Source organism: Hyperoodon ampullatus (assembly GCF_949752795.1).
Source record: "Hyperoodon ampullatus genome assembly, chromosome: 16".
NCBI classification, from domain to species: Eukaryota; Metazoa; Chordata; class Mammalia; order Artiodactyla; family Ziphiidae; genus Hyperoodon; species Hyperoodon ampullatus.
In genome coordinates, this window is record NC_136929.1 from 55,884,790 (window position 1) to 55,898,352 (window position 13,563).

At 40.9% G+C, this 13,563-nt stretch overlaps 1 protein-coding gene across 3 annotated transcripts in view; it reads right to left on the reverse strand.

Annotated features, from left to right (window-relative positions):
• Nucleotides 1-1,267: 1,267 nt before the first annotated feature.
• Nucleotides 1,268-13,563, reverse strand: part of TSC22D1 (TSC22 domain family member 1) — a gene marked incomplete at its 5' end in the record, with an annotated part of 129,407 nt that continues 117,111 nt past the window's right edge. For 2 of the 3 annotated variants that reach the window (XM_079721682.1, XM_079721681.1), the window contains 2 exons: nucleotides 1,268-1,566; nucleotides 2,765-2,816. In XM_079721682.1, the coding sequence (XP_079577808.1) occupies nucleotides 1,309-1,566; nucleotides 2,765-2,816 (310 nt within the window). In that variant the 3' untranslated portion in view covers nucleotides 1,268-1,308. Of the gene's footprint in view, nucleotides 1,567-2,764; nucleotides 2,817-3,220; nucleotides 3,346-13,563 lie in introns of those variants that run through there. The other variant, XM_079721683.1, reaches the window with a different exon arrangement.

Sequence of the window (13,563 nt, forward strand, 5' to 3'; positions counted from 1 at the left end):
CTCCCTGACAGAATGCAACGTCTGATTCGTTTTACTCCTCCATTCAAACCACTAGCACCACTACTTGGCCCAACCCTTTCATCCCCCCACTTCAGGATTTTACTAGTCGAATTGTTTTAACTTTATCTGGAAATAGTTGTGGAAATGACTGCGATTATGTTAACACTAGAACATGGAAACACTGGTTTATCAACATTTTATATGCTTTATTGAAAGTTGACAAGTGCAACAGTTAAATACAGTGACACCTTACAACTGTGTAGAGAACATGCACAGAAACATATGCAGATAACTACTATACAGGTAATATGCAGAACCCCCTACTGGGAAATCCATTTCATTAGCTAGAACTGATCATATTTCAAAGTATTCAACCAGCTCAATCGAAAGACTTCGGTGAACCAGGACTGACTTCAAGATATTCAGCAGCTAGAAGATTTCAGATTACACAAAGTGACCAACTGTGCCAAATTCTTAAAACCTCTTTAGGTAGGTGTGTTTTTCTTCATGTATTATTTTTTACGTAGATCTCTATATAAAAGACAACCCACACCTCTTCAGACAGCCAATGAAACATCTAAATTGCAATCTGTACAACCTAAATAGTAGTTACAGTCCTCTATTGTACAAAAGTTACACTACATACACAAATATACAATAAGCAAAACAACCTTCAGGGTAAGATAGCCTAGATCCCAGCTACCTGTCACCGTTCAGTCACGCTAATAGTTTTGTGTCATCCACTGTTTTGGAAAGAGGCACAGTACTATTGGTTTTTATGAGTGTTGGTGACAGTCGTCATTTGTACAATGAACTATGTTTCTCCTCATCTGAGGTGAGACTAAGCTTCACTGTTGACTTTCACCTCCCCTTCCAGTTCCTGGGGGGGAGGAGAGAGAGGAAAGTCCAGTGGTGCTCCACTGCTTCGGAACCCCATGGAGTACACCACGTGCAAGCAGGAAGAACTCTCCTAAGTGGGGGTGGGGAGCAGGGGAAGGATGGAAAGGCACACAGCTCCTCAGCATGAATGAAACCATTTCTCACGGATCTGCCAAGCTGCATGAGGTCCCAGTATATCCATGCTAATTCTCTCATTAACCTTAAATTCACCCAACTTAAATTTCTTCAAGCTGAAAGCATATGAGTGTTTAATACTGGAAAAAAAGAGATAATGGCATATGTCAATCTCACGTCTCTTTTGCAGCGAGCAATGAAATGGGTGACAGTGGACGCGGACGCCCCCCAGTCCATCTTCTCCGGTCGGTTCAGTTCAGACAGCAGCAGCCAGTTCCGCGGCGGCACAGGAGGCTACGCGGTTGGTCCTGAGCCCTGGGACGCTGCCTGGGCTGGGGGCTGTGTGGTCCCCTGTGGCTGTGTGTTGGCAGCGGGGGAGCCAGTCTGCAGCTGAGCCTGGAACTGGGCAAGCTGCTCGGGACTGGCCAGTGTCTTCAGCAGATTGTTCTCCTGCTCCAGCTGGGAATTTTTCTCTATTAGTTCTTTGATTTGCTCTTTGAGGACCTCCACTTCCTCTCTAACCGCATACATCAAATGGCTTTTCACCAGATCCTGAAAGGGAGAGAGAGAAGAGGAAAAAAAAGGTTTAACTTTCTCTTTACTGTTCCCCGGACTCTGAATTTCTAAAGCATCATTTTGCGGGGCTCTCCCTAACCATTGACATATCCTGCCTTTAGAGCTCATTTAACAGGCCCTAGGGGACATCTACGGAATACAACCACAACTGTACAATACTTCAGTTTAACGTCCAAGTCATCAAACCTTTTTAAAGCCTTTGCTTTCCTTGCAGCCGTTGGCCAGGAATGCCTACGCTCAAGTTTCCTATTCGAGATGGCAAAATGCACTGGGGCTCTGGGGCTCCGTGCAAAAGCCCGGCCCAGGGGGCGGCCCAGGGATGTCCAGCCCCGGAGCAACGGTAGCCGCGTCCCCGCCCCGAAGTCCCTCCCTCCGCCCACCAGACCGCCTCCCTCAGCACCGGCTGCAGCCAGTTCCTACAGAGCGTGTTGCCGCATTTTCCTCCCTCCCCCCATCCCCCCCTCTTTCGTGATTAAGCTGACATCACAGAAACCTGGGCAGCCGTTGCAGCCAATGGGCGCTCGAGTTATTTATAGCTCCGAATTAAAGGTTCGGAGTTTGCCTAGCAACAGTGGGCAGAGAATCCCGTGAGAAGAGCCACAGGCGCTGCTCCAATAACAAAGAACGGCCAAGGCGGAAATAAAAAATAGGAGAAAACCAGGCGCAGGCTGAGAAGGTGAAACTTTTCTCCGGTTCTTTTTCATTGTGCAGTAGCCTCCATCACTGGGGATCCGTTTGGACCCGGTGTAGGAGGCCCCTTCCGGAGATCCCCACTTCTGTGGCCCTCCCCCCTCCCGGCTCCCTGGTAAACCTTAGGATTCCTAGTATAGCTAGTATAGCCACATCACTAGAGATGAGCCCACGACCTGAGGACACGCCGGGCCAGCGCTTTCCTAGCAATTCCCCAGCAAAAAGGGGAACCTCCGCCAAAATCCCGACGGCTGTGTGAAATCCGTCCTGGAAAGAACATCGAATACCCTCAGGGCCCCTTTCTCGCTCCTTAGCAGCTTTGGTATGTGGCTTCATGCTAGCAGAATGGAGACAGTGCCGGCATTTCTAAATGTATGGAGAGCAATCATCAGTTTAACTATGGATGCGCTTGTTCCATCCCAAGACACCTCGCTTTTTGTACCGTGCCCACATTTAGTACAAACGATTTTTAATCAGTACATACCATAGCTTGCTCGATTTTGTTGTCAATAGCTACCACACTTGCACCAGAAGAGCTGAAAAGGAAAAAAAAAAAATCGATAAATGGAATCTGTCTTAAACATCCAAGACAAAAAGGATTTCCCAATTCCGTGATATTACTAGCATCATTTTTTCAATATTCTTTAATGCTATGTAATATATCATCCTCCAGAACACACCAGCCACTCTTGTACTAATGAATATCCAGACATTTCCCAATTTTAGTGAGCCACAAAGGCTAAATTACATAATGTGGTAAAAGCCTGTTCTCTGGCCAGACCTGCAAAAAGAAGGCTATTCTGAACATTTCAAAAAGCAACATCCATGTCACCGTAGCCTCTCAGCAATGGACAAAGGAATTCGCCAGGCTATCTTTCACCTGCATTATTACAAGTATCTCACGAGTAAATTTTTAAAAACTATCCCGGCCGACATTTACCTATTGTCAAGTCTCACAGAGGCGTTTTCAGTCCCCAGCAAGGATGACAAGAAAGAAATAGAAAAATGTCTCAGTTGGTAAACTCCTAGATCCATCGCCACGGGTCTACACCATTGGGATTTCATGCAATTGCAGCCAAAAACACCCTCGCAGGAAAAAAAAAAAAGAAGAGGGAGTACTAGCAGCCTTGTTTGAGCTAGATAAAAATCTTCTAGCTTTATGTAGCTCAGGGAGAAATAGAAAACAGCAGCCCTAATTGAAAGAAACCCGGCTTCTGGGGCTTGGCGATTCCGGAAAGATGTAGATCCCACTACGGTGCGGAGAAGGCTCCCACGTCGGCAGCCGGTCTCCACCAGGCTCTAGACTAGGACTCCCAGTCTCCGTGCAAAATATATGCAGGGAAGAGCCGCGCCGATTGGCCAGCACGCCGCTGGAACCGCCCCCTTCTCCCTTCCCCGCCCTCCTCCTCTCTTCCCCGCCTTCCTCGCCACCCCCACCCCCGCCCCCAGCCCGGCGATCCGCTCTTCGGGTGGGCTGGCCCAGGCCGCAGTCTAAGGGGCCGGGGTGCAGGCCGCCAAAGCCTCCGTGATCAAAGAAAGATGGAGCAGTGCTCCGGCAGAAAACGCCGAGGGGATCCGAAAAATACGATTGGGAACCCGCACGTGCTTACGTTTAAAGGAGCCAGACCCCGTCTCTGGAGCTGCCTGTCCCCGTGGCTGCCGAACAGCGAAAGCTGCTTATTTGCAACCAGACCCGTCTGAGCTACTGAGCATGCCCAGTCCCACCACTAAAGACTTGCAGGAGCCCGAGTGTCTCGATTTCAGTTATCTCGTTCTTACAGGCAGCAGTAACTGGAGGATTTTATAGGCAGTTTTATTTATAAGGATAACACCATACTGTAATAATACTTTTTTTTTTCTTAGCCAGTGAATTTTAGAGGAAAAAAAATCACATTTCCTTTTTGAGAGACTCTGCCTTTCCATGAATTTATCAATTACGTGTTGAAACAAAAAACAGTACATATTCTTTGCTAGGCATATACAAATTGAGGCCAAAAGGAAACCAACAGATATAATCAGGTAGATCTCAAAATGTCCCTAGAGCCATAAACCTTAAAATTGCACCTCCTCCTTCCATTTATAGCTAGGAAAAAAAAAAAAATCTATCCACAGGTTGAATCCTACCCACATAGATCTATTTTCACTAAGTCCGTAAGGCAAGTTTTTGGATGTTAAGTGCAATTCCTATAAGCCTCAATCCTTTGAGCCTTCTTACATCAGAGGAACTGAAACATTGTAGGTATATATGTCACCCTGATGGCCACACTGACCAAATAATTCCCTTCTCTAAACTAAAATTAAGAGATCTGGGTGTAAAATAGCTTAACCCGTTACATAATTTCTTCTATTAACTTAAAATATTTGCAAGGATGTATCAATTGAGGTTTCAGTTTAATATACTATAAGTCTAAGGCCTTAAATTCACTTGATTATTACAGGTTATAAACAGTTTGCAATTCAATACATTTAAGAAGGTACATTTAAACCTCTACAATACTGCCCTCTAATGGTATAATCCTATAAAAACAGAAAACAAAAAAACTACAAATACTGAAGACTAATCCATAAACAAGTTGTATCATCACAAATAATTCCAGCATAAAATCTGACCATAGAACATGTATATGTACATATTCGATTTACACACATATACAAACACACACACGGAGTCTTTTCTCTCAACCAAGCATTCTCCCTCAAGCAGCATCCTTTAATTTAGGAAATTTTAGTTGCCAGTGGAGCCTCTTAGACATTCTTTGAAGGTGACCCAGTGTTGGCAGAGTGCATTTGGCTTTAGAAATTGAAGTCATTAGGAACCAAATCTGGTGAATGTGGTAGCTGAGGAAAGGGCAATTCTCTGTTGTGTTAAAAAAACCAAGGCAGTATCATCCTTTTTTTACTGTAAGGTTCATATTGTTCTCTAAATTTTAAGGCTTTGCTTTTGAATAACAAGTGATATTCAAATATGTGTTGGCATATTTATAATTTACAAAAATTAAATATATATTATCTCATGATACAAATTTTAGAAAGGCACCCATTTTTAGTAAAAGGAAACAGAGTAAGTGGAACCTCAAAAATCATAATTTGGGAAGCAGACATGTGGTCTGCATGTCTATGAATGCTAGGCACAATTATTACTTACTACATGGTAGTTTCTATATTTTGAAAGTTACAGTTATCACCAAAACTATCTATGTGATTAAGTCATTTATTTGTTTAAACGGAATTTCAACTGCACAGGAAAAATTAAAGCATCGCTTAAGCTGCAATTAAGAGCTTAGAAAAACAAAACTCTAAGGTCATATAAAGAAATGAATTTTAAATTCCCGCTGAAGTTTAAGAAGATTACTAAATTAACTGAATTTTATTTATTGGAAGAAAAGCACATGTTGCTGAATTAGCATATGTGCTACCAACATGCAGAAGTGATTGAACTGGACTCCAGGTAAAAAGGCTCTTAGGCAAAACAGAACAGAATAGAAAAATAAAATCAATAGCAAAGAACCACCCCAATCTCAAATGTCTAGGCTTTTTCCTGTGCTCCAGATTCTTGAAAACAAAGATACAAGTTGGTTATGTTTTCATTTCATTCATTCCAACTGATCATACAAGTATTAAGCTATAGAAGCCAATATCTGAACCACAGTCTGTTTACGGCGTATCTCTACAGCAGGATGTTATGGTCATCACCAATACTTTGCTATTTTAGATACACTTGCAGGGAACATCCTTGTACATATATCCTTGAATGTTTGTAATCTATTTCTGGAGAATTTGCTGGGCTAAAAGATATACAAGCAAAAATATGATTAGAAATCTATTTCTTTTCCTATCTTTCACATAAATGGGCTAGATTCCTTTAAGATGGATTTTTATATGAAAACTGAGAAGACATAATTTCAAAAAGAAGGTAAAGAAATTGGAGGAAATCTCTATAGAGGAAAACCCATGGGTCAGAAACATCTGAGGCCCAAATAGCTAAAATTACTTTCTAGCCATTACAAAAGTTTCTTCCATTTCCAAAACAAAACATCTGTGAGTCTAGTGCCCCAAGCTTAACCAAGACCAGCTGATAGGACAGGATAAACACTCCCATGCCTCTGGGAGAGACCCCTAAAGGCATGGATGATACTAGTCACCTTCAGGCACTGGGCAGAGATCAGGAGGTCTCACTCTGCTGGGGAATCTGGAGTACAGGAAAAAAAAAAAAAAGCCTGGACATTTGAGATCAGGGTGGTTCTTTGAGGTTGATTTTGTTGTTCTATTCTGTTCTGTTTTACCTAAGAGCCTTTTTTCTCTTTTTTTTTTTTTTTTTTTTGCGGTAAACGGGCCTCTCACTGCTGTGGCCTCTCCCGTTGTGGAGCACAGGCTCAGCGGCCATGTCTCACGGGCCCAGCCGCTCCGTGGCATGTGGGATCTTCCCGGACCGGGGCATGAACCCATGTCCCCTGCATCAGCAGGCGGACTCTCAACCACTGCGCCACCAGGGAAGCCCCTAAAAGCCTTGAGCCTTTTTACCTGGACTCCAATTCAATCACTTCTGCATATTGGTAGCATGTATGCTAATTCAGTAACATCTGCTTTTCTTCCAAACTTTATCTGTCTTGGCCAATATAGGTACAGTTGGGGATCCACCACTCAAATAGGATAACCTGTTTCTCCCTCTGTCCAAACTCCTTGCAAATCTAAAGTGACTGCCAGGGAAGAGGCTAAAGCACATCACTGCGAGCCTGACCAAATCACTGCTGTCTAGGGACCCCCTTTCCTGGTTTACTCTTACTAGGTGCTAGAATTAGGGTTACCAGGGTTAGCAAATGAAACTTCAGGACTCCCAGTTAAAGCTGAATTGCAGATAAACAACAAATAATGTTTTAGTGTTTGGGTCCCACACACTGTTGGAACAAGAAAGGATGCCAAAGAAATACAAACAGAAAAATTCAACCATATTTTAAATTTCCTTGATTTCCAAAGAAAAGGTGGAAGATAAAGTTCAGAAAATCTTCCCAAAAGTAGAACAAAAAAGAGATGGAATTGTGAGATACAAGAGACTTAAAAGGATCAATCTAGGAGGTCCTACATCAAAATAGAATGAACTCCAGAAATAGAGAATAGAGGGAAGAAAATTATCAAAGAAATAATTTAAGAATTTTTCCAGAACGGAAGGGCACAAGTCTCCAGATTAAATCAGATGACCAGACAGCTACCACAATCAATGAAGAGAGCCCTACACCAAAGCACATCATCACAAGACTAAAGATCACTCAGGACAGAGAAAATCCTAAGAGCGTCCAAACAGAAAAAAAAAAAAAAAAAAAGGTACAAACACAGGTACTAGTATCAGAATCTGCTGGCTGCCAGGAAACAATGAAGAAAATGTCTATAAAATTCTAAGAGAGAAAGGTTTTTCACTTGGCCAAATCATTTACGTGTAAATGTAGAATAAGAACATTTTCAGACATTTCAGACACCAGTATGGAGGAGCAAATCAAGGAAAAGCGTTTACAGCAAGATGAATAAGTTCTAGAGATCTGCTGTACAACCTTGAACCTGAAGTCAACAATACTGTGTTGGTACACGTAAAACTTTTAGAGGGTGGGTCTCAGGTTAAGTCTTCTTACCACAATAAAATAAAATTTAAAAAATATAAGAAATATTGTATATTCCAAAAGAAAAAAAAAAAAAAGAAGGGAAACATGAACCAGGGACTCAAATGCTGGAGAGAAGGAAGGGAATTAACAGGATGATGGGGGGAATTCCCTGGTGGTCTAGTGGTTAGGATTCTGTGCTTCCACTGCAGGGGGCACAGGTTCGATCCCTGGTTGTGGAACTAAGATCCCACATGCTGGGCGGCGCAGCCCCCCCCCCAAAAAAGCAGGATGATGGGGGAAGGAAATCTGGGGATGACAGGTGCTAATAAGCAAGCCTTAGCAGCAACAGATATGTAACCATGTGGGAAGTGGGAGCCTTTGGGAGTCAGCACTTTGGTGGGAATAAACAGAGACAGGATCTAATACATTTGAGCATTTGCAGGGGCGGGGGGTAGTACAGCCAGGTATGGGACAGATCTAATGGAGCAACTAGATAAGTTCAAAGACAGTTTTACAGAAAACAAAAAAGGAAAGAAAAAAAAAGTTACGCTCATAAATAAAATTTACATGACTATATTTGTTCTTAACACTTTTTACTTATTTAACTTTAAAAAGTTAAATTAACTTTATTGGGAAGCTGGTGGGAAGAAGACGTGTGTGGAGGGAAGAAAAAAACTGTGGTAAGAATGGTTTAAAAATGCTAAATCCTGGGTTTCCCTAGTAGCGCAGTGGTTGAGAGTCCACCTGCCGATGCAGGGGACACGAGTTCGTGCCCTGGTCCAGGAAGATCCCACATGCCGCGGAGTGGCTAGGCCCGTGAGCCTGCGAGTCCAGAGCCTGTGCTCCACAACGGGAGAGGCCACAACAGTGACAGGCCCGCGTACCAAAAAAAATAATAATAAAAAAATGCTAAATCCTTATCTACCACGGCTTGATTATAAAATATCTACAATTGATAAAGCAAGAATAACTATATCAATATGACATGCACATCTGTGGGTAAATATGAGAAAGCAAAAAAATTAAAAGTGGCTGCCTCAGGAATAGATTGGGAGATTGGAAAAAAGGAAACTGCTAATATAGTTTTTTCTATTCACTCTATCTTTAGGTATGTACAATTTTTTAAAGTAAAAGAGGGCTTCCCTGGTGGCGCAGTGGTTGAGAGTCCGCCTGCCGATGCAGGAGACACGGGTTCGTGCCCCGGTCCGGGAAGATCCCACATGCCGCGGAGCGGCTGGGCCCGTAAGCCATGGCCGCTGAGCCTGTGCGTCCGGAGCCTGTGCTCCGCAATGGGAGAGACCACAACAGTGAGAGGCCCGCATACCGCAAAAAAAAATAAAATAAAATAAAATAAAGTAAAAGAGAGAGGATGGAGAGGGCAGACAGCAGAAGCAAGAAGAACTACAATCCTGCAGCTTGTGGACCAAAAACCACATTCACAGAAAGATAGACAAGATGAAAAGGCAGAGGGCTATGTACCAGATGAAGGAACAAGATAAAACCCCAGAAAAACAACTAAATAAAGTGGAGATAGGCCACCATCCAGAAAAAGAATTCAGAATAATGATAGTGAAGATGATCCAGGACCTCAGAAAAAGAATGGAGGCAAAGATCGAGAAGATGCAAGAAATGTTTAACAAAGACCTAGAAGAATTAAAGAACAAACAAACAGAGATTAACAATACAATAACTGAAATGAAAACTACACTAGAAGGAATCAATAGCAGAATAACTGAGGCAGAAGAATGGATAAGTGACCTGGAAGACAGAATAGTGGAATTCACTGCTGTGGAACAGAATAAAGAAAAAAGAATGAAAAGAAATGAAGACAGCCTAAGAGACCTCTAGAACAACATTAAACTCAACAACATTCGCATTATAGCGGTCTCAGAAGGAGAAGAGAGAGAGAAAGGACCAGAGAAAATATCTGAAGAGATTAGAGTCGAAAACTTTGCTAACCTGGGAAAGGAAATAGCCACCCAAGTCCAGGAAGCACAGTGAGTCCCATACAGGATAAACCCAAGAAGAAACATGCCGAGACACATAGTAATCAAATTGGCAAAAATTAAAGACAGAAAAATTATTGAAAGCAGCAAGGGAAAAATGACAAATAATATACAAGGGAACTCCCATAAGGTTAACAGCTGATTTCTCAGCAGAAACTCTACAAGCCAGAAGGGAGTGGCAGGACATAAATCAAGTGATGAAGGAGAGAAACCTGCAACCAAGATTACTCTACCCAGCAAGGATCTCATTCAGATTTGATGGAGAAATTAAAACCTTTACAGACAAGCAAAAGCTGAGAGAGTTCAGCACCACCAAACCAGCTCTACAACAAATGCAAAAGGAACTTCTCTAAGTGGGAAACACAAGAGAAGAAAAGGACCTACAAAAACAAACCCAAAACAATTAAGAAAATGGTCATAGGAACATACATATTGATAATTACCTTAAATGTGAATGGATTAAACGCTCCAACCAAAAGACACAGGCTTGCTGAATGGATACAAAAACAAGACCCATATATATGCTGTCTACAAAAGACCCGCTTCAGACCTAGGGACACATACAGACTGAAAGTGAGGGGATGGAAAAAGATATTCCATGCAAATGGAAATCAAAAGAAAGCTGGAGTAGCAATACTCATATCAGATAAAAGAGACTTTAAAATAAAGAATGTTACAAGAGACGAGGAAGCACACTACATAATGATCAATGGATCAATCCAAGAAGAAGATATAACGATTATAAATATATATGCACCCTACATAGGAGCACCTCAATACATAAGGCAACTGCTAACAGCTATAAAACAGGAAATCGACAGTAACACAATAATAGTGGGGGACTTTAACACCTCACTTACACCAATGGACAGATCATCCAAAATGAAAATAAATAAGGAAACAGAAGCTTTAAATGACGCAATAAATCAGATAGATTTAATTGATATTTACAGGACATTCCATCCAAAAACAGCAGATTACACTTTCTTCTCAAGTGCGCACAGAACATTCTCCAGGATAGATCACATCTTGGGTCACAAATCAAGCCTCAGTAAATTTAAGAAAATTGAAATCATATCAACTATCTTTTCTGACCACAACGCTATGAGATTAGAAATGAATTACAGTGAAGAAAAGGTAAAAAACACAAACACATGGAGGCTAAACAATATGTTAGTAAATAACCAAGAGATCACTGAAGAAATCAAAGAGGAAATCAAAAAATACCTAGAGACGAATGACAATGAAAACACGATGATCGAAAACCTATAGGATGCAGCAAAAGCAGTTCTAAGAAGGAAGTTTATACCTATACAAGCCTACCTCAAGAAACAAGAAAAATCTCAAATAAACAATCTAACCTTACACCTAAAGGAACTAGAGAAAGAAGAACAAACAAAACCCAAAGTTAGCAGAAGGAAAGAAATCATAAAGATCAGAGCAGAAATAAATGAAATAGAAACAAAGAAAACAATAGCAAAGATCAATAAAACTAAAAGCTGGTTCTTTGAGAAGATAAACAAAATTGATAAACCATTAGCCAGACTCATCAAGAAAAAGAGGGAGAAGACCCAAATCAATAAAATTAGAAACGAAAAAGGAGAAGTTACAACAGACACCACAGAAATACACAGCATCCTAAGAGACTACTACAAGCAACTCTATGCCAATAAAATGGACAACCTGGAAGAAATGGACAAATTCGTAGAAAGGTATAACCTTCCAAGACTGAACCAGGAAGAAATAGAAAATATGAACAGACCAATCACAAGTAATGAAATTGAAACTGTGATAAAAAATCTTCCAACAAACAAAAGTCCAGGACCAGATGGCTTCACAGGTGAATTCTATCAAACATTTAGAGAAGAGCTAACACCCATGCTTCTCAAACTCTTCCAAAAAATTGCAGAGGAAGGAACACTCCCAAACTCATTCTATGAGGCCACCATCACCCTGATACCAAAACCAGACAAAGATACTCCAAAAAAAGAAAATTACAGACCAATATCACTGATGAATATAGATGCAAAAATCCTCAACAAAATACTAGCAAACAGAATCCAACAACACATTAAAAGGATCATACACCATCATCAAGGGGGATTTATCCCAGGGATACAAGGATTCTTCGATATATGCAAATCAATCAATGTGATACACCATATTAAGAAATGGAAGAATAAAAGCCATATGATCATCTCAATAGATGCAGAAAAAGCTTCTGACAAAATTCAACATCCATTTATGATAAAAACTCTCCAGAAAGTGGGCATAGAGGGAACCTACCTCAACATAATAAAGGCCATATACGACAAACCCACAGCAAACATCATTCTCAATGGTGAAAAACTGAAAGCATTTCGTCTAAGATCAGGAACAAGACAAGGATGTCCACTCTCACCACTATTATTCAACATCGTTTTGGAAGTCCTAGCCATGGCAATCAGAGAAGAAAAAGAAATACAAATTGGAAAAGAAGAAGTAAAACTGTCACTGTTTGCAGATGACATGATACTATACATAGAGAATCCTAAAAATGCCACCAGAAAACTACTAGAGCTAATCAATGAATTTGGTTAAGTTTCAGGATACAAAATTAATGTACAGAAATCTCTTGCATTCCTATACACTAATGATGAAAAATCTGAAAGAGAAATTAAGGAAACACTCCCATTTACCATTGCAACAAAAAGAATAAAATACCTAGGAATAAACCTACCTAGGGAGACAAACGACCTGTATGCAGAAAACTATAAGAGACTGATGAAAGAAATTAAAGATGATACCAACAGATGGAGAGACATACCATGTTCTTGGATTGGAAGAATCAACATTGTGAAAATGACTCTACTACCCAAAGCAATTTACAGATTCAAGGCAATCCCTATCAAATCACCATTGGCATTTTTTACAGAACTAGAACAAAAAATCTTAAAATTTGTATGGAGACACAAAAGACCCCGAATAGCCAAAGCAGTCTTGAGGGAAAAAAATGTAGCTGGAGGAATCAGACTCCCTGACTTCAGACTATTATACAAAGCTACAGTAATCAAGACAATATGGTACTGGCACAAAAACAGACACATAGGTCAATGGAACAAGATAGAGAGCCCAGAGGTAAGCCCACGCACCTATGGTCAACTAATCTATGACAAAGGAGGCAAGCATATACAATGGAGAAAAGACAGTCTCTTCAATAAATGGTGCTGGGAAAACTGGACAGCTACATGTAAAAGAATGAAATTAAAACACTCCCTAACACCATACACAAAAATAAACCCAAAGTGGATTAGAGACCTAAATGTAAGACCGGACACTATAAAACTCTTAGAGGAAAACATAGGAAGAACACTCTTTGACATAAATCACAGCAAGATCTTTTTTGACCCACCTCCTAGAGTAATGGAAATAAAAACAAAAATGAACAAATGGGACCTAATGAAACTTAAAAGCTTTTGCACAGCAAAGGAAACCATAGACAAGGCGAAAAGACAACCCTCAGAATGGGAGAAAATATTTGCAAATGAATCAACGGACAAAGGATTAATCTCCAAAATACATAAACAGCTCATGCAGCTCAATATTAAAGAAACAAACAACCCAATCCAAAAATGGGCAGAAGACCTAAATAGACATTTCTACAAAGGAGACATACACATGGCCAAGAAGCACATGAAAAGCTGCTC